The sequence below is a fragment of the Macaca fascicularis genome, chromosome 8 (genome assembly GCF_037993035.2).
Source record: "Macaca fascicularis isolate 582-1 chromosome 8, T2T-MFA8v1.1".
NCBI lineage: Eukaryota > Metazoa > Chordata > Mammalia > Primates > Cercopithecidae > Macaca > Macaca fascicularis.
The window spans coordinates 106,622,081-106,644,550 of record NC_088382.1 but is presented as its reverse complement, the minus strand read 5'-3'; the positions used below and the strand labels follow the sequence as shown (position 1 = coordinate 106,644,550).

The 22,470-nt window shown below is 36.1% G+C and overlaps 2 protein-coding genes across 19 annotated transcripts in view; one reads left to right on the top strand and one right to left on the bottom strand.

The window, feature by feature from the left end:
• Nucleotides 1-22,322, top strand: part of TSPYL5 (TSPY like 5) — a 329,325-nt gene extending 307,003 nt beyond the window's left edge. Inside the window, exon 2 of the mRNA XM_045399174.3 lies at nt 20,549-22,322. The gene's annotated coding sequence lies outside the window, so the exon portion shown is untranslated. The remainder of the gene's footprint in view (nt 1-20,548) is intronic.
• Nucleotides 1-22,470, bottom strand: part of CPQ (carboxypeptidase Q) — a 491,970-nt gene that overhangs the window by 167,197 nt on the left and 302,303 nt on the right. For all 18 annotated transcript variants that reach the window (XM_073999152.1, XM_073999150.1, XM_073999151.1 and 15 more), the window contains one exon: nt 10,086-10,197. In XM_073999152.1, coding sequence (XP_073855253.1) covers nt 10,086-10,197 — 112 coding nt within the window. The remainder of the gene's footprint in view (nt 1-10,085; nt 10,198-22,470) is intronic.

Below are 22,470 nucleotides of genomic sequence, written 5' to 3'. Positions count from 1 at the left end.
TTGGCAGTATGGTCATTTTCACAATATTGATGCTACCTATCCATGAGCATGGGATGTGTCTCCATTTGCTGGTGTCGTCTATGATTTCTTTCAGCCGTGCTTTTTAGTTTTACTTGTAGAGGTCTTTTACATCCTTGGTTAGGTATAATCCTAAGTTTTTTTCTTTTCCTTTTTTTTTGGCAGCTATTGTGAAAGGGGTTGAGTTCTTAATTTGATTCTCAGCTTGGTTGCTGTTGGTATATAGAAGATCTACTGATTTGTGTACATTAATTTTGTATCCTGAACCTTTGCTGAATTCATTTAACAGTTCTAGAAGCTTTTTGGATGAGTCTTTAGGATTTTCTATGTATAAAATCATATCATCAGCAAACAGTGACAACAGTGACAGTTTAATTTCCTCTTTACTGACTGGGATGCCCTTGATATCTTTTTCTTGTCTGATGACTCTGGCTAGGACTTCCAATTCTATGTTGAATAGAAGTGGTGAAAATGGGAATCCTTGTCTTGTTCCAGTTCTCAGGGGGAATGCTTTCAACTTTCCCTATTCAGTATAATGTTGGCTATTGGTTTGTTGTAGATGGCTATTATTACCTTAAGGTATGTCCCTTCTATTCCAATTTTGCTGAGGGTTTTAATCAAAGATGCTGGATTTTGTCAAATGCTTCTTCTGCATCTATTGAGATGATCATGTGATTTTTGTTTTTAATTCTGTTTATGTGATGTATCATATTTATTGACTTACATCTCTTAAATCATCCCTTCATCCATAGTATGAAACCCACCTGATCATGGTGAAGTATCTTTTTGATATGCTGTTGGATTCAGTTTGCCAGTATTTTGTTGAGGATTTTAGCATCTATATTCATCAGGGATATTGGTCTGTAGTTTTCTCTCTCTCTCTCTCTCTTTTTTTGTTATGTCCTCCCTTGGTTTTGGTATTAGGGTGATACTGGCTTCATAGAATGATTTAGGGATGATTCTCTATTTCTTTATCCTTTGATAGTAGAATTGGTACCAATTCTTTTTTGAATGTCTGATAGAATTCAGCCATGAATCTGTCTGGTCTTGGACTTTTTTTTGTTTGGAATTTTTTTTTTATTACCATTTCAATCTCACTGCCTGTTACTGGTCTGTTCAGAGATTCTATATCTTCTTGGTTTAATCTAGGAGGGTTGTATACTTCCATCTATATATTATCCATCTCCTCTAGGTTTTCTAGTTTATGTATGTAAAGGTGTTCACAGTATCCTTGAATAATCTTTTGTATTTCTGTGGTACCAGTTGTAATATCTCCCATTTCATTTCTAATTGAGCTTATTTGGATCTTCTCTTTTCTTTTCTTGGTTAATCTCATTAATGGTCTATCTGTTTTATTTATCTTTTCAAAGAACCAGCTTTTGTTTCATTTATTTTTTTCTTTTTTAATTTCATTTAATTCTGCTCTGATCTTCGTCATTTCTTTTCTTCTGCTGCGTTTAGGTTTCGATTGTTCTTGTTTCTCCAGTTCCATGAGGCATGACCTTAGGTTGTCTATTGGTTCTCTTTCGGATTTTTGGTTTAGGCATTTAATGCTATGACCTTTCCTCTTAGCACCCCTTTTGCTGTATCCCAGAGGTTTTGATAGGCTGTGTCACTATTATTATTCAGTTCAAAAAATTTTTAAATTTCCATCTTGATTTCATTGTTGACCCAATGATCATTCAAGAACAGGCTAATTAATTTCCATGTATTTGCATGGGTTTAAGGGTTCCTGTTGGAGTTGATTATCAATTTTATTCCACTGTGGTCTGAGAGAATACTTGATATAATTTTGATTTTCTTAAATTTACTGAGACTTGTTTTGTGGCCTATCATATGGTCTGTCTCAGAGAATGTTCCATGTGCTGATGAATAGAATGTATATTCTGCAGTTGTTGGGTAGAATGTCATGTAAATATCTGTTAAGTTCACTTGTAGGGTATCATTTAGGTCCAGTTTTATTTTGTTGACTTTCTATCTTGATGATCTGTTTAGTGCTATCGGTGGTGTATTCAAGTCCCCCATATCATTGTGTTGCTGTCTATCTCACTATTTAGGTCTAATAGTAATTGTTTTATAAATTTGGGATCTCCAGTGTTAGGTGCATATATATTTAGAATTGTGATATTTTCCTGTTGGACTAGTCCTTTTATTATTATATAATGTCCCTCTTCATCTTTTAAAACTGCTATTGCTTTAAAGTTTGTTTTTTCTGATATAAGAATAGCTATGCCTGCTCACTTTTGGTATCCATTTGTATGGAGTATCTTTTTCTACTCCTTTGTCTTAAGTTTATGTGAGTCCTTATGTGTGAGGGTAGTCTCCTGAAGACATCAGACACTTGGTTGCATTCTTATCCATTCTGTCATTCTGTATCTTTTAAGTGGAGCATTTAAGCCATTTACAATCAATGTTAGTATTGACATGTGAGGTACTATTTTATTCATCATGCTATTTGTTGCCTGATTACCTTTTTTAAAATTGTGTTATTGTTATGTGGGTTCTGTAAGATTTATGCTTTAAGGATATTCTATTTTGGTATAGTTCAAGGATTTTTTTCAAGACTTAGAGCTCCTTTTAGCAGTTTTTGTAGTACTGGCTCAGTAGTGGTGAATTCTCTCAGCATTTGTTTGTCTGGAAAAGACTGTATCTTTCCTTCATTTATGAAGCTTAGTTTTGCTGGATACAAAATTCTTGGCTGATAATTGTTTTATTTAAAGAGGCTAAAAATAGGATTCCAATCCCATCTAGCTTGTAGGGTTTCTGCTGAGAAATCTGCTGTTAATCTGATGGGTTTTTCCTTTATAGGTTACCTGATGCTTTTGCCCCAGAGCTCTTAAGATTCTTTCCTTTATCTTGACTTTAGTTAACCTGATGACTATGTGCCTAGGTGATGATCTTTTGGCAATGAATTTCCCAGGAGTTCTTTGAGTTTCTTGTATCTGGATGTCTAGATCTCTAGGAAGGCCAGGGAAATTTTCCTTGATTATTCTATCAAATATGTTTTTTAGACATTTAGATTTCTCTTCTTCCTTGAGAACACCACTTGTTTTTAGGTTTGGATGTTTAACATAGTCCCAAATTTCTTGGAGGCTTTGTTCAATTTTTTCATTCTTCTTTTTTTGTCTTTGACAGATTGGGTTAATTTGAAATCTTTGTCTTTGAACTCTGAAGTTCTCTCTTCTGCTTGTTCCATTCCATTGCTGAGACTTTCCAGTGCAGTTTGCATTTCTTGCCTTCCAGAAGTTGTGATTGTTTTATATTTATGCTGTTTATTTCACTGAAGATTTTTTGTTTCATATCCCATATCATATTTTTTATTTCTTTTAGTTGGACTTCACCTTTCCCTGGTGCCTCCTTGATTAACTTAATAATCAACCTTCTGAATTCTATTTCTAGCAATTTGGAGATTTCATCTTGGTTTGGATCCATTGCTGGTGAACTGGTATCATCTTTTGGGGGTGTAAAAGAATCTTGTTTTCTCATATTACCCAGATGTTTTTCTGGTTCCGTCTCATTTGGGTAGACTATGTCAGAGGGAAGGTCTGGGATTCAGGGCTGCTAATCAGATTCTTTTGTCCCACAGGGTGCTCCCTTGATGTGATGTTCTCCCTCTTCCCCTAGAAATGGGGCTTCCTGAGAGCTGAAATGTAGTGATTGCTTTTGCTCTTCTGGGTCTAGCCACCCAGAGGAGCTGCTGGGCTTCATGCTGATACTGGGGAGTGTCTGCAAAGAGTCCTGTGATGTGATCTGTCTTCAGGTCTTGCAGCCATGGATGCCAAGCACCTGCTCTGATAGAATTAGCAGGGGAGTGAAGTGGTCTGTGTGAGGATCCTTGGTTGGGTTTTTGTTTAGAGTGTTGGTTGGCCTCCAGCCAGGAGGTGGCACTGACAAGAGTGTATCAGCTGTGTTCCTAGTTGCCCTAGGGACACTTGGTTAAGTGGTTTCTCAGGTAATGGGCAGGGCCATAGAGCTCCCAAAAGATTATGACCTTTGTCTTTGGCTACCAGGGCAGGTAGAGAAAGACTACCAGGTGGGGGCAGAGGTAGGCATGTCTGAGTTCAGCCTCTGCTTGGGCAGGGTTTGCTGCTGCTGCTGTGGGCTGTGAGGGTGTGGATCCCAGTCCAATGGAGTTATATTCCCAGGGGGATTATGGCCCTCTCTGCTGAGTCATACAAGTTGCCAGGGAGGTGGAGGAAAGCTGGCAGTCACAGGCCTTACCCTGCTCCCATGCAGCCTGCAATCCTGAAGGCCGGTCTCACTCCCATAGTGCCCCCATAACAGCACCAAATCTATTTCCATGCAGCAGGTGACTAGGGCTGAGAACTTGCCCCAGACCATGAACCTCTCCTTTGAGAAAGCAAACAGACTCAGTTTTTTTGGCATCTCAGGGAGCCTGCAGCAGTGATCCAGTTCCTTCAAAGGGTGTGAGGATTCTCCTGGCTTTCCTGGTATGTTCCTGAGGTAGTTCTTGGAGCAAAAGTTCACTATGTGACTCTCCACACACTGCTCTCTCTGTTAGAATGGGAGCTGCAAGCTAGTCCTGCCTCCTATCTGCCACTTTAATCCTTCTTCACAATTTCTTCAAGTTTCTAATTCTTCTACTGTTTTAGGTATTTTCCTCAATAAGTACAATTATAAAACATCAAGACCAAAATTCAGAACCAAAGAAGCAAGCAGCATCTACACATTAACATTTAAATTAATAAAAATAAAATTTAATGTTGGGGAAAATATTTAAGATTTAGAACAAGTTAATTTCCTGGACAGTTTCACAAGCAGATGTATTTTTTGCCAAACATATTGAGGACCAGTGATTTTAACAGGATATCTTTCCAGGGGCCATTAGTCTCCCTTCCTTTGTTCCCAAATAATTGTGCAGAAAGACTATCCAACATGGCAATAGGGAGAGTTCATGGAATGTTTTAAAATAAAAATTCCTTTTAGAAAATAAAAAAAACTTACCAAATTCAGGTTCATCTGGGGCCATAGAAAAACCTGGTAGAAAGAGTCCTTAGCATATTTCAAATGTTTCCAATAATACTACATTCATTTTGAATAAAATAGACTCAGATAAAAAGTTAGTTGTCAGCTAGAATTTGCACTTGGGTGGATACAAGTGTTCTTCAGGGAGAAACACAAGAATAGGCTCTATCATGCCAATTAAGGAATCATCATATGGTTCTAGTTTGTCAATATTCTGGTAATCTCAAGCTCCCAATGTAGCCTAGAAAATCTAGAATGAAAACAAATCCAAGGGTATTTGTACTCACTTCCAGAAGCACATCCGTGTAAGGATTCTTGTATTCTTACTCAGTTCTGCCACCTCAAAAAATACCGCAGGGTACTGTGTTCCAAAGTACACTATACCCACGGAATACTCTCCCAACAAATGTTATTTACTAATACAGAAATTACCAAGAGGGATTTCCCAAACTTATTTGACCATAGGACACTGTCCCCCCCTTTCTTTATATCTCTTGTTATCCTGAGGATAAGTGTTCCTAGAAACAGACTGGGAAAGTTGTTCCATTAAAACAATATTATAAAGTACTTAAGAGTATTGGGCATGGCATCAGGCTGCCTAGATTTAAATTTTTCACGTAACAGCTGCTGACCTTGGGCAAGGTACTTAGCTTTTCTCTGCTTTGGTGTCCTCTTCTGTAAAATGAATATAACACAATTTACCTACTGCTTGGGTTTATTTTCAGGAATAAAGGAGAATATGTATTTAGTGGAGTGCTTAGCACAATGCTTACAATAGTAATCTTCAGTCAGTGCTAGATCTCAACACTTTTATTATACCCAGCAGTATGGCTAAACCCAGTGGGGAGGTCCTTTCCAAAGGAGATATCTTTTGTAGGTCTGGGCTAGTCCCAGATTCGTTTCAGGACTCCAGCCATCTCTAGTTCTACCCTTTAGGCTTCCATTTCACTGGAGGCTGTTCATTTTCTTCTCTGTTACTCTGAATTGCATTTCCTGGGGCTTTTCCAAGAAAGACTTGACCAGAGCCTTAGGGAAGAAAACCTTCTTCCCAGATGGGTCCCCACTTCTAAAAGAGAACCCACTGCATTGGAAATGGCTGCATAAAGCTCTAGCTACAGTGGAACTTGAATCAAAGCCCTGGCAAGCCTTTGGCTGTCTTCATGGTTGTATTCTGGGCCAGAGAGGCTTGGTGACTCCTGGACAACTCTTCCAACTCCTTACCTCTGCCCTGTTGTTTCTGTTAACAGGGTGTTTATGATAATGACAATACCAAAACTCTTTTCTTTTTCATTTCTTTTTTGGAACTGGGGGTAGGGGAGTATTTGATGGCTTTTGCTTGATTATTGAAGTAACACACACTTATTACACAAAAATATAACATTATATAAATATATCAGGTAAAAAGTGAATCTCTCCTGTAATTCCACAACCCCTGCCTCCCCTCATAATCCCAAGACTGCTACTGTCAACAATTTTCTTCTCATTTTTAATGACGGGCAGAACTAGAAGCTCTGTACTCTGCTGGGAATACTTCATTCTGCACCGTTCGCCTCAGGAATTTCTATTTATCTTTATAAAAGAAAGTTCAAATAACATCTTAGTGAAGTTGCTCTGACCCAGTCAAGCCATGTTGGTCCGTCTCTTTACCAAGTGTCCAAAGTAATTCGTACATGCTACATTCAGAGAACTTAACCACAATTTCACTGCAATTTTTGAATTAAATGTCTCTCCTGCTTCAAGGACTGAAAGGGCCATTTCTCTTTCCTCTTGGGTGCAAGGCATCTGATACATGAACAAGCAGTCAATGCACAAGTATTTGTTGAGTGAATGAATGAAGAAACATACCAATAAAATATTTTTCTAAAACATAGACTTTCAAGCTCTATAGTAATCATGGTCAGGAGGCTCAACATTTACATTTTTTCTGGAAAAATGTTTCTTATATGTCCCACATTCCAACAACCAGGTAATACTGTTAATTCTCATATCTTTCATTTCTTTAGACCTGAAAACTCAAAATTCTAACTTCACAGCAAATGATACAGTTGGAAGAATTTGGGATGGATGGTAGTTTATTTTCTAAGTGCCAAATGCGGATTTTGGAGCATCATTGGCCATAGGCTTTGGGCACTGACACCAGAACATTCCAGGAAATAACATTTCAAATAAACAGTTTCAAGTCCAGTAAACCACAAACACAGAAAAGTACTCAACAACACTTCACAGCAAATAGCCTTCTGTAGACGGTTACTCGGGAATGGCTGATTATATTTACAAAGCACAAATAACTCTTCTGTTAGATTAATTGAATATAATTTAAGCTGAAGGCTTGAGTGAAAAAGTGAATCTATAAGAGTGATGAGAGGGGAAGACAAAGAAGAAGATACCAGAAGGATGAATCTTAGAAAAATATTTCCAAATATCAGAGATCTCCACTGGACCAACTCTTCAAATTAACAAGCTCCACTGAGGGACTCTGACATGCTGCATGACACATCATCCAAGGAATAACATCCAAAAGGAGTCTCATTTTTCTTGGAAAAAGAGATTGCCACAGAGCTTTCACATTTTACCAATTAAACAGATTGGATTCCATGTAATTAAGTAATATAATTATGAACTTATTTCTTGGCCTCAAGCCCAAAGCTGTATTTCTAGTTCAAGTATATCAGCAATTTTCATCCAGAATTCATACATCACATGCTGAACCTAGCTCTTCATATTAAAATACGTAGGCAACCTACAAATAGAAATCCACAATTTCAAAATTAAAGAGTAAGACTCAATGGGCGCAATCACAGAAAGTGAGGTGCAGAGGTAGATACTGGGCATTAAACATAAGCAGGATATAGAAGTGACCAGGAGAAATTTAAGACTTCTAAAAATTTAGTATGAAATGAAAAAAAGTGGAGAGGTCAGTAGGTTTCTATCGTACAAGGGATGGTGACTTAAGTAGAAAAGGGAAAGGATATTTTAGGGATACATAGGAACTGGCCCTAAAGTTACATTAATATAGCAAATATACAAAGTTAGGAGGCAAAGTAATCACTAATCGGGAGGGAGGTAAACTAAATTATAATCTTCTCTTACATTAAAAAAATGGTACTGTCAGAATCATGCTTATTAAGTTATAAAAGTTAACATTTATTGATAACTTGGGTTGGCCCAGCCCACGTTCTAAGTATATTCTGTGAATAGCTTATTTAATTTTCAAAGCAACTGTATGAGATAGGAACCATTATTATCCCATTACACAGATGAGAAAATTGAGGCACAGAGAGGTAAAGTAACTTGCCTAAGGCCACACACCTAAGAAATTGTAGAGCTGAGATTTAAACCCTGGCAGTCTGGCTCCAGAATCCTATGTTTTTAACAATATACTATGGTGCCTCATAACGCCTACTCAAAAGAAATATTACTCTTTATTTTAGAGGTCTATTCACATCTTTATATAGACGTTCAGAAATCTTTTGGAGATTTAAGTCCTGAATTAAAGAGACTGGTCACTAGCTATCAAAAGCAACTGAAGTCAATGTACTTTGAGAACCAGTAAAAGATGCTCAATTCACTTTTGCGCGGTATTTGACACTTGTCCATGCAATTGAATTCAATTCAATTAACAGTGATTTAGGGTCCCATGCTGAATACCAAAGAAGTAAGATTCAAAGCTTAAAGAAGATACAATTTTTATTCCAATCTAGTGCAAATGAAATACTCTGAAGCTTACAGTTAAAGAGAAATGAGGAAAATGAATCCAGAGCATTCAAATGACTTGCTTAAGGCCTAAAATGTAGTTTGTAGCACAAAGTGACCTAAAGTCCAATTCAAATGGGTCTAAAGAAAGTTTTTCTTTTTACTCCACCACTGTGCTTCCAATCAAGCTGGTCGAACATACTGAAATAAAATTAATGTCCAAAATCATTATCGGTGCTTTTTGAAGAGGAAAAATGTTTGACTTTCTCCTGCTTTCCTCTAGAACTCACTTCATTCTGGACTGATATGAGAAACAGAAAGAAGAGATAGCCAAGGGAATATTTTTAAGAGAAGAGGAGGAGAGAATTAACACAGCATCTCCCAGAGCTTCTCTGAAGGAATGTGTGATTTTCAGGTTTATTTGCTGGATAACTTCTCTCTCAAACCTTCCCCAATTCTAAAATTAGATATTGAAATTACGTCTATATTGATAACTATGTGTATATGTATGTGTGAAGGTTACCCACTCCATTCTAAGAGCCTTAAGAACAAAGGAGATGCTTTAAACCTACATGCCCAGGTTTTACAAAATGCTTTATAAAAAACAAAGTAGGTGGTCAAAATCTTTTCTGTCATAGTGTATATACAGTGTAAGATTTCCAATTAGTTTGTTTTCTTTAACAAAATGACCCTGTATTCAGGTTACCTAGATAATTTTATTAGTTTATATTAGTGGTTCTCAAACTGGGGCAACTGCTTCCCCTGGCCCCCCAGGGGACATCTGGCAATGTCTGGAGTCATTTTTGGTTATCATAACTTGAGGTTAGGGGAGGGTGCTACTGGCTTCTAGTGGGAAGAGGTCAGGGATGCTGCAAAACATCCTGTCATGCATGGGACAGACCTTGCAACAAAGAATTATCTGTCTGGATTCCTTATTGTGGCAATGGAAATCATTCTTTCTATCCTAGGTTACTCTTTTATTTCTATGATGGAAAAATGCCTGGCCTTTATCCATTGTCCTAATAGTCTGATAATGTGTTAAGATGAATAAGGGCAAGGAAGTAGGAGGTGCTGCTGATTTTTCTTTGCATTTTGTCATATTCTCCTTGCATATTTTTAGCTGGTGTGGTTATGTTTGCTTCAGTTTTATTTGCTTGTTCATTTTCCCCAGTGGCAGATAACAACATTTGACACTTTAGATGTCTGGAGTACACATGAATAAAAATTTCTTTAAGCAGATAAGTTGTTTCTTTTCTGGGAATCAACTGACCTCAAGAGGATCTTTGAACATACCATGGTAACTAATCTGTTAAGCATTTTGTGTTTTGAGTTAAATATGTCACTACTGAGATTCTCACACGTTAGTTAACAATTTTCTAAATATTTACCAAGATCTTTAATAAGTGAGAGTGCTTCCCATGATATAAAGGCTCCACCGCCATCATCCATGGCACCCTGCCCAACATCCCAGCTGTCCAGATGTCCACTGACCAGTACAACCTAGAACAAATAATAAAAAGACAAAAAATAAAACTAAGCAAAAATGACATCAAAGAGCAAACATTTATAGGTATTCAAAATATAAAAATGGAACTTTTATATTTTCTTTTCTATTTTTATGTCTTTAAAGATATGTGTCATTATTAGTGGAAAACTTGGTAAGGAGGAATTATATAAGGGGTCTAAGGCTATCCTAATAGTAATAAAAATCCTCACTTTGTACCTTTATTTATTAATATAATTTGACTACTAAAGAAATTGGCTTATTACTGACAGATATTTGATAAATTTATTATATGGCTTAAAACCTAAATGACACAAAAATGAAGCTCGAAACTTCAACCACATTCTTAACTGTCCTAAATTCTAGAAGAAACATAATAAACATGTATTGAATTGATTTAAATGAGAAAATGAGAACAATATTTTTTAAAAATTGTTTTATGCATTATAGATTGATGTTGAATAAATAAATAGCTGGATTTCAAAACTAGATCCAATTGAACAGGAGAACTTTTAAGGGAAATTTCAACTGACATTAGTATTAAATAAATCTAGAAATTATATTACACATTTTAAATCATCACAGGTTTGAAATTTTTGTCAGGAAGTATTAGTAATTCTAAGACAATATAAAAAAAATTCACTGAAACTAAATTTTGTGGACACATTTCAAACAAGTTAAAAACCAAGCATAGTGATGCTGGGGTATATAGAATATTGGTTTGAAAAACAACGTATCTTGATCATTATAAAACATACAAATATGGAGTCAGATGAATTACATATCTAAAGAGATTTTAGAGGAAGGCATAGAATAACTTTGCCAATTTAGAGTAGGCAAAGATATCTTAAACTGGATACAAAAAGTATAAACCATAAAAGAAAAAATAATAAATTATAGTTTGAGTTAAACATGTCACTACTGAGATCCTCACACATTGGTTAACAATTTTATAAATATTTACTAAGATCTTTAATATGTGAGAGTGTTTTTTTAAAATTAGGAATCTCTAGTCATCAAAAGACTGCATTAAGAGAGTGAAAAGGTAACCCACAGAAAAACAGAAAATATTCAGCATATATATACATATGAACAGACAGTTCACACAGAAAGATATGCAAATTACTAATAATCATATAAAAAGATACTCAGTTTCATTATCATCAGGGAAATATCAATTAAACCACATTCCATACATATCGACCAGAATGGCTAAAATGAAAAAGACAAAATATGCCAAATATTTGTGAGGCGGTAGAGCAACTGGAATTCTTGTACATTGCTAGTGTAAGTACATTCAACCACGCTGGCAAACCTGGCTTATCTATTAAATCTGAACATACACAAAACTATGACCCAGTAATTCTACTCCTCATTACATATTCAACAGGACTTGTGTGTGTGTGTGTGTGTGTATACTTTAACCAAAAAAGATGTATTGGAATGTTCATAACAGAGTATTCATAATAGGCCTAACCCTCCTAAAAAAAAAAAGAAAAAGAAAACTCATCAAATGTCTGCTGACAACAGAATGAACACTGAATACATTGTGTTGTATTTATCAACGGGACACTCCATAGCAATAAGGTAGAAATGGAAAATGAACAAACACAACTCATGAAAAAATTTATATGAGTCTCATAAACATAATGAAGAATGAAAGAAGCCAAGTAACACATGATGTATAATTCCATTTATATAAAGTATAAAAACACACAAAACAGGAGAGTGATTACCCTTGGTGAGGAGGGTTAGTGACAAAAATGGGGTATGGGAAACCTTTTGGGGTGCTGGTCATGTTGTGCTTTCTGATCTGGGTAGCAGTTACACAGGTGTACTCAGTTTGTGAAAGTTCACCATATACACTTAGGATTCATGCACTTTCTCTGAGAATATTATACTTCAATAGAATTTTTAAAAAAGTTTTACAGATTGATGTGTATGCACAACATGTACTAAGTAAACCAAAGTTGAACCAATCTTCTTGATGATTAAAATAAAAATTGCCCATTACTTTGGGAAAGCAGGACTTTGGGGTTAAAATATTAGGGTGACCCTTTGCACTGAATGATTCACTGAGCAGCTGCGGGATCTCCCATTGACTTACATACAGACCCAGTCTAGTATGACTTCATTGTAGTTACAAACAAGCACAATCCCCCAAACTAACAAATGGCTATGTAATGAACCCAAATGGATTGTTTCTAAGGGGGAAAAATAAAGAATAAAGAAAAATTCATGTTGCAATAGCAGGAACTTCTGATTCAGAAAGAAGTGGTGTAATCCCATGTGGGACAAACAGCCCAATTAGTCAACATTCTCATGACTCTCAGAACATTTTCCTAATGACGTTCCAGTGGATTAAAAGTGTCAAAATGTGCTTCAATAAACTTTTTCTCAGATAATACATAGGAGCAACTAAGTTAAGGAAGCTATTATTTTATCCTTCAGATTTCTTTCAGAATAACTGAGATTGTTTACAATCATACTTCTTTATGTTTTCTCCATTCTGTAATCTACTTAATGTTACTTAAACTAGTAGTTAAAAAATTGGAAAGATGGTTTTTGAATGATAGGAAACTAAACAATATTCCATAGGATAAGGTCTTTGGTATAGTGCTATAGAAGAATGATTACATATTCTTTGGATTATCAGAGCTTATTTCAGTATATATTTTTTAATCAGAAAAAAAAACAGGGGCAACAATGAAATAGTAGTAGTAATTTTAATATCTAGTGATTTAAAACTAGGTAATAATAATAAGCTATTGCTAATTCAGTAGCAATGTGAATGAACTTGAATTTTCCAAATATAAGAGCTTCTGCATACACTTAGAAAATAGCAGTACAGGAGGTTTCACTCAAAATGGAATGTGGCTAGCATTCCTTAATGTTGCCTCACAAAAGATAACCCAGAAAAATATACCAACGCGCAAGGCTACTGAAAATCTCCCTTATGTCAGGGTCAGGCGTGTTATAATAAACTTGGATCTGATTTAGACAAACAAAACAAAACCAGACTACCCAGAAATGCTGTAAACTGCAGTTTCATGAAAAATATCACCTGATAAATGCTAGGAAAATCATAGTCCCTTCACTGCCTCTGTTGCCAGATCCGGATTCCTTTGAGCAAAAACATGGCCTAGAATCAACAGAGAAGTGGGCACTTGCCCATCTGCCCCTTGTGTTGTGAGTCCTGAGGCACTCAAGGTACTGACCAATTCTTTTACCCCAACTTCCTTTTCACTACCATCTCTTCCAAATGCAGTAAAGAGTAAAAAACTACTCTGAAAACAGCAATAGCAGCCGAAACAAAACAACTAGAAAGGCAGAATGGGAACTCTAGTTCTTTGAAAGGTAGGGTTTGTTATTTGTGAGGTAGGCATTAGCCCTGACTACCTTGGGAAGAGGGCCTTGGGAATAGGGGAAGAATACACCACAGTCGAACAGAAATGCACTGGATGAAAGCCTGCTAGCAGAAGGAACCAGAATGGCAACAGCATACATCCACCCACAGGCCAGCTGTAGGTCTGAGAGTGGAGAAGGACGAAATCAAAGATGTGCAGAGAGCAGCCTGAGGACAAGCCCCTCTGTTACTGGTACATATGAAGACACCGAGTCCAAATGGATCCACCTGATTATGAGATGAAAATGAGACATATGAAAAATATGGCAGTACTAGGGAGAGGAAACAGCCTCAGAGGACTTGCATTCTTATGAAAATGAGCTAATGCAAGATACTGAAGAACATTTCACGCTCTCTGGCATTCAGTCATGGTTTCCTTCAACAATTTTTATTGAGTTCCCACTATGTGCTAGAGATACCGAAATAAATAAAACAAGCAAATATTCTGCCTTAATTGAATTTAGATTCTAGTGGGAAGATGGAAAATAAATAAATACAATATAATGATAGTTTTAAGTGCAATAGAGAAAAATATCTTTATATCTACAGTGTGGAGTAGATTTTTAAAAGAGAATAAAAATTCAAAGCATGAATAGTAGATGTATAAATTTAACTATCATAAAATGAAGCCTTTATGTTCATCAAGAGAAATCACAGAATGAAAGGAGTTGCTAGAAATTGGAAGACATTTCCAATATATATAACTCAAAATGATTTATATTCAAAATGGATAAAGAATTCTTATAAATCAATAAGAAAAAGATAAGCGACCCAAAAAGCAAATAAGCAAAACACATAAAGAGGTATTTCACAGAAAGAAATTATGAATGGACAGCAAACATTTGAAAAGATGACCAATTTCATTACCGATCAGGGAAATGTAAATTAAATCCTTAATAAGATACCACTTTGCAACTATCTGGCAAAAAATTTAAAATCACACAAATGAGATCTTGGCAAGGAGGCCGAGCAATAGGAATTCTTATCCACTCCTGGTAGGAGCAGGAAATTGTTAAAATCATTAAGGGAAAACAATTGGACATATCCTTATAAAGTTGAACATATGTACATTCCACAATCCAACAATTCCACTTTTGGTGTAAACATTAGAGGACTTCTCATAGCAGGAGACATGGACCAAAATGGTCATATAGACACATTCAGAAGTTCTCAAACTGAAAAAACGCAAATGTCCATCATCAGTAGAATAGATAAATAAATTGTGGAATAGTCATACAATGGACTATTACAAAGTAGTAAAGTGAACGGAAAATGACCTAGTGATGCATTATTAAATATAAATGAATCTCAAAACAAAAATAGGCAAAAAAACAAAAAAAGACAAAAGAAATAGAAGAGTACAATTCTATAATATAAATTTCAACTAAACTAAATAATATAATCTTCAGTAATACATACAAAGATAAAGATAGTATAACTATGAAAAAAAGCAAAGCAATAGCATACTGAAGTTAGGATTGTGTTTATGTCTAACGGGGGTTAGGGCAGACAGGAGGAGGTGATCAGGTACGGGAACACAGTGACCTTCAAAGACACTGATAGTGTTCTGTTTCTGCAACTCAGTGGTGAGAACATGTGTAATCCTTCCATTACTATTCTCTAGATTGAACATAGATAAATAAAGTCTTCCATATGTGTGATATGTTAAACTATAGCAAGAATTATCAGAGACCTACCTTTGAAAGTCAAGGGGCTCAGATAGTTTTAGAAGTGAGTTCAACCATACATTAGATGTCAGATTGATCTTATTCTATTTCAACTGTTCTAAAGCAAACAGAAAGCATAGAAAATGTCTATATTTACTTACAAAGCTATCACAATCTTGATATTAAAACCTGACAAAGATAGTGTCCCCTTATAAACTAACTAGAGATCAAATATAATTGTAAAAATCTGCAATAATTGAATCCAGAAGCATATTAAAAAGTATTGCAATAATGGCCCAGTCATCTTCAAAGGCCGTTGGTAACTAGAAGCTGTAATACTTCTAATATACTAAGAAAGCGCCACTTTTGAGTCATACTTATTTTCTTGGCATGCTTAGCTTTTAACTTTCTTCATTAAAAATTACGTGAGTTGTACAGATATTCATCTAAACCTGACCACATTCATGTTGATCAATTGTCAGTAGACAACAGGCCTATCTGACAATAACGTATGTTTCATTTCACAAATGTCTTCTTAATCAAAAACCAGAAAGACAGCTACTCGGTGGGTTTTTTTTTGGGGGGGGGCTTCTGTGATTTTTTTAAAAAAATTGCAGCAGCTTTCTTCTCCTAGTCTTAATTTTATTTGGTGTATTTTAAAAGGTAGCAGGAAAAGTCTTAGGGCTACAAAGTTTGAGGCTTAATGCATTTCCAGACACAGGAAGTCCCCAAATTTTCAACAACAAAAATGATTAAATGTTTGAAAAAATATGACGTACTGAAAAAGGAGAAAAAAAAATAACTCATTATTTAGCCTTAGAGAAGAGGCCAAGGAATGACCTAATAATGGGCTTCAGCTAAGACAGGTCTCACTGTGAAGAATATGAACAGCAGAAGAAAGTGCAAGGGAAGCCAGGCTTGGACTGCAGCAGTGAGCATTAGGGTCATATAAGCAAGCAAGAATCTTCTGATGCAGACTTTTGTTGAAGTTAAAAAAAATGACTAACAGGGTAAAGGTTACGAAAAATTTCCTTCCTTAGAGAGTTTCTAAAATAGACTACATTCTGAGGCCTTAGACAGAAAGCTAAAAGAGAAGAGATAAATAAAACCTTTCAAGGTTCCATCCAATACAATATTCCATGACAGTTTTCAAGAATTCCTCTTCTATTCTAATAATTTTGAAGGAGGAAATGGTCTTTTAAAAAGTCTCTATAACCTCAACAGACTTTTCCCTGAGCATCTCTTTTCTGGCTGTCAAGCATCTTCCCACAATTTAAAATCTAAACACAGGTGGGCAGGCACTTCTCAAGAAATCCATGTTTTCATAATCCCCACTGGAGACAAAGACTTGACTTTCAGAGGGCAGTTGCTGAATGTATTGTGCTATTGCCCAGCACAGACAAAAGGGACTATGTTTGAACAAATATTTTCCTCCCCAATGATTCAGACTAGGTGGTCTACAGAATAAAGCTAAGCTCTTGACATACAGGGTGTGTTCAGAGGCAACACAGCAAACACGTGAGCTCCTCTTGAATTGATTTCTTATCTTCAAGTTTTTTTTTTTTTTTTTTTCCCCAGTGAAGCTATTGGGTGTTAGTTTGTAGGATACAGAATCCTTTCACACAAAAATGGGCCATCTGTTCAAATGCTCATGGATCACCCAGCTGGTCCTGAAAAGAGCTGTTTCCACTCCCAGACTATCCCCTCTTACTTGTAAAGGACACTCAGATTAGATTCACAAAAAGGAGATCATGCCTAGTCCTGGTTGCATGCTGTGAGCATGTTACTAGACTGATAGCTCAGGATAAAATAAGAAAGACCTAATTTATCTGTGGCACATGAAAACCAAGCACTTGGTAGATTTATAAAATGTGATTGCAGTGTATTTGCAAGAAATGGCTGGAATTGACTAAACATTGACTTGACAGTAGGAGAACAGCAGAGAATGTCTATGGAAGGAAATCATTCTCATGAAATGGAGGCAACTGGGTTTCATGATTAGATGCAACTGGAGATGATCTTCTCTTAAGTAGAAGAATCATGTATTTGAATTCCTCCTCTATTTAGCCTCAGCAACCACAGTATAAGTTGTCTCATTTGAGAGGACAGGAAGAGTAGAAGAGCTGAATTACAACACTGTATTTGAACTTCCTGAGGTAAGGGAAGAGACATAGAGAATTTAAGTAACTTCTGTGTTAATATTGATCATCTTTCCCATAATCAAATCCAAGCATGGTACAGCACACAGTTAGAACTTCTCATTCCTTACAACTATTCACTTACCATTACGTCCTAGGCCTTTGTCATGCCAAGTGGGTAGGATTTAAAAAAAGAAGAAGGCCGAGCATAGTGGCTCACACATGTAATCTGAGCACTTTGGGAGGCCAAGGAGAGAGGATCGTTTGAGGCCAGGTTCAAGACCAGCCTGTGCAATGTAGTGAGACCTCATCTCTATGGAAAAAAAAAAAAATTAGCTGGGTGTAGTGGTACATGCCTATAGTCCCAGCTACTGGAGAGGGGAAAGTGGACTGAGGTAGGATGATTGCTTGAGTCCAGAAGACTGTGGCTACAGTGAGCCATGAACATACCAGTATATACCACAGAGCCAGATCCTGTCTCCAGAAAAAAAAAGCATTTGGTACCCTACGGACTTTTTTTTTTTGACAGTGTCACCCAGGCTGCAGTGCAGAGGTGTGATCTTGGCTCACAGCAACCTCTGCCTCCCAGATTCAAGTGATTCTCATGCCTCATCCTCCTGAGTAGCTGGGATTACAGGCACGTGCCACCACACCAGGCTAATTTTTGTACTTTTAGTAGAGACAGGTTTTTGCCATGTTGGCCTAGTCTCAAACTCCCAACCTCAAGTGATCCACCCACCTCAGCCTCCCAGAGTGCTGAGATTAAAGGCATGAGCCACTGCACCTGGTCTCCTACAGACTCTTCTATGGTTCAATTTAAACAAGCTAATAGATATATCATCAATTTTTCATTATAAAAAAATGGGAGTCAAGGTGCTTCCTACCAAAAGAAACAGGCTTTAACTTAAATTTTGAACATTTAGATCTATAAGCTGACCGATTCTTCTTGGCCCCTAATAGTTTCTAAAATTCCAGAACCCTACGTAGCTTTGAAAAATACCCAGCCATGATAGCCTGTGCAGTTCAAATGAAACTTACTCAAAGCATTTCTACCTTAAGCAGTTGGCTCCTGCCTGCCGTATCTCTGGACCACACTGACAATGGGAAGTCAGAAGTCAATCATCTCAAGTTCCAGGACTTTTTAGTGAACTTTAGGGTAGCTGGATGGCTTCCTATGATGATGATGACACCTGAGAACAACTTTTATTTGGATGCTTAAATTCTAGCTTAAAAATAAGGCAGTCAAGGAATGTTACAGACATCCCTAAAAGAAGACTTCTCAATGACCTGATTTTTAATGATGTTAAAAATCAGCACAAGCTTCAGGACAGAGTGTCAAGGAGCCAACTTTACTTTGAAAGGCTCCATGCCTGCACAGGCATCCAGCTTGCTATCCAAGCACAGTATCTGCTAGCTTTTAATCCTTTTATCATACTCCACCTCATAGTATTAGCCCAGTTATTGCAGTTAATAACCCCTGTGTTCAGACTCTAGGAAACAAGCCAAATTTCCATCAGTATATTCTGTTTTACAAAGGAGATGTAACAAAAATTAAACATTTCATTTTCTTGCATCCTGGTTTAAAAGAATACTATTATCCCCATTCCACCAATCTGGTCTTATTTTTTATTAGAATTTACATATCTTGGAGGAAAAACGCCAGAATAGACATGTTAACTAGTTTTGTACCTAATATAAACATAATGAGAGCCAAGGAAAAGAATACATGTATTATGTACATATACCTAAAATGAAAAACTCTTCTTTTCCATTTACAATATAATGGATTGAAGCTTAACTTCAATATTCATAGTCAAATATCACATCTGCAGAAAAAAGAGAAGTAATTATCTTAGTTTCGTAAGAATCAAGGGCCACTAATAAGCTAAAATGCTGATTAACCTTACAATGTTTGTGTATCACAACTCAAAAATAATGGTCCAAAAATTATTTCTTCTAATTCCAAAGCTAACATGAAGCATCATCATGCTTCGCAAAGCATAGAAAACTCATCTTTTGTCCCCATAAACGTGAACTCCAAAGATAAGGAGTAGGGGGAGCTCAAATGTTATAAAGATAGACCTGTTGGAGAGAACAAATAAAAATTAGCTTAGACTGAGAATCCGTAAGGAATAATTATTTTAAAAAGAACATAACAGAAAGACAAGGTAATTTTTAAACGTAATAGATACCACAAAGGAGAATAAATAGTTTAATTGTCCTCTCTCTAAATGCAATTAACTGAAATAAAAGAACATCATTAAAAAAAGACTGTTCACTTTCTTCATCAATGGACATTGTGACATTATTGTCATGTTGTGGATTTAGATTCTTAAAGTCAACCCTCATGAGGTTGTCCCTATCCCCCTAATTATTTTGACTTGTCATTAGATTATATTCTCATACATTAAATCAGTTAAATCTCATCAGTCGATTGTAGCCATGTGTTGAATAATCACAACCTGTGGAAAACCTTAAAAAAAAAGAAAAGTGGGCTTTTTTCCCTCAATTGTGCATTTTTTGAAAAACAACAATACAAACAAAAACACGTGTTTTAAAATTTAAGTTGTATTTATTAGCATAAACAGTACATTTCAATAGGCTATAAATTAGAGCAAGATTAAAGGAAATACAAGCATCAAAGTACCATTCTTATTAAATTATATTTCTCATTAAATTTTGAATGTTCGTATTGCTTAATTCAGCCCTTGATATAGTCTTGTTTAACATTTCCATCAATACCTTGGAGATATTCTTATGAATTTTAAGATGATAAAAACATAAGATGAATCATTCATATGTTGGACCAAATAATCAAGATTGTAAAATATCCTGAAGCAGAAATAATAGCTTAAAACTGACAAGATAATTCAGTGGGGATAAATCTGAAGTGCACACTGCACTTTGAGAGGGTGAGTTGATAGCAGTCTGTCTGGCAACAATCAGGAAACTCAGGTGGTGGCCACAAGCATACAAGCATATTGAGCTAACAGTATCTCAGTCATGGGAAAATGTTTTTAAAGATTTTAAGGTTCATTGATAAAAATAAAATAAAGCTGTTGATTATGTGAAGTAATACTCGCTTTTTACTCTAAATAAATCAAATGCTTTTTCACTCCCTTTTGTTTCCTTCCAGGACACTTGAGGAAAGAGTTTGGAAAAGAGACGGTGGTCAGAAAAGAGCTGTCAGGATTTTCCAGTGTCTAGAAGTGCATTGCTTGAAGAGCAGCAGAATATGTTACACTGGAGAAGAGAAGACTGTAAGGGGCTAGATGCTTCATCTGCAAGAAGAGTAGACTTGCCCTGAAGGTATAATCAGGCCAGTGAGAAGACAGCATATGCACATAGATTTGAGCTCAGTAAAGAATAAACCTGAGCAGTCTCACAAGGGAACAGTACTCCCCAGAAGATAAGCTGCCAAATATTGGCATTGTTCAAACAGAGGTGCAAGGAACACCTGCCAGGTAAAGAATGGACACCTGCCCTGAGGGGGCCATGAGATAGATCATCTCCAAACCCACTGTCAACCTCTGTGATTCTAAAAGGAAGGGTGGGCTCATTGTGATCACTATTCAGAAAGAAGAAACTCTTAATGTTTTCCTATGATATTAGTATTTTTTTTTTCTAGTAAAAATTCCTATAATCATGCTGCTCTTCAACTGGAACCAAAACAAAAATTTAACATTATATTATACTACTAGTAAAATTAATGATTAAGGAAATCTGCCATCCTAAACAGAACCTTTTATAACTTAAAATTTGCCTTCCTGAATTGGAGCTATGCTGTATTGATAACTTCCATTGGAACCCTGGGACATACGGTAGAAGGGCATAATAACTATGATCCCTGGCAATACCAACTTTTAGGGGAGAACTCCATACTTTACAGTGTCCTTTGATAGTCTATGATGGACTGTTATTTCTACATTTGACTGTTTTCACATTTATTTTTTACTTTTTGATTCTACAGATGGAAAGTTCCACAAAATTATCATCCACTGTGTAAAACAGTACTTCATTTTATCTGAGCTAAAATTACTTTCTCAAGTATGAAATACATAACAATCATAATTTTGCAGACATTTCTAAATAAGACTTTTTTCTCTATTTGCAGGCTGAAGATTGCTATACCCCTTATAATAGTCTCATCACGCCATTTTGGTGGTTCCTTCTGAAACTTTCTTGAATTTCACTAGATTTTGGAGATGTAGCAACCAAAACTATGATGTATCCTATAATTTTTTTTGTATGTTATATATAAACTGTAAGAACCTTCTTGACAGCTCCTAAGATTTACTTAATCTTTTTAATTGCCTAGAGCTACATACATTAGGAAACCTACAATGACTCTAGATACCTTTGCAGGCTCCTACAATCACACCCTATCAAAGCTAGAATGACTTTAGGAGATTGTGGCCAACATTGTACTTTTACACAGAGAAGGAATATTTGCCCAAGTGGCAGGGCCTGAAAATAGAAGCCAGAGCTTTTGACCCAGAGCCGAGGGTTATTTCAGTCATATCCCTCTGTCTGCTTCACTAAAGATGGGGCAGTACCTATTTTGACTGCTTTTCTCTAATGCATGACCTTTTATTTGAGTATGCTAAAAATTAATCTGCCAGTTTTTGCTTGCACACATGGCATAATGAGTGCTTTCAATAATTTCTCCCTACCACCTTGACGTGAGCAAGTTACTTAATCTCTCTAACCTTTGTTTCCCTATCTGTAAAGTGGGAATAATAATACAAACCTACCCTTAAAAAGTGTGTTGTGAGAAATAAATGAGATGACATGTTTATCACTATCATATTCCTGGCACATATTGTAAACTCTTTAAATTGTTGCCATTACTGATTGTGTCATAATTATTGTAAGATGACCTCAAACATTCAATAAAAAACAATTCTCTCTAGGAAAGATTCACTTGGGAAGCTGAAAAGCATAAGCATGTTTTATACAGACTGCTTATGCAGGCCCTGATTTAGGGTATTATGCACTGCCAGTTTGAATTAGAGGGAGTATCAATCAAAAGCACTTTATTTAGAAAGGTGAAAATAT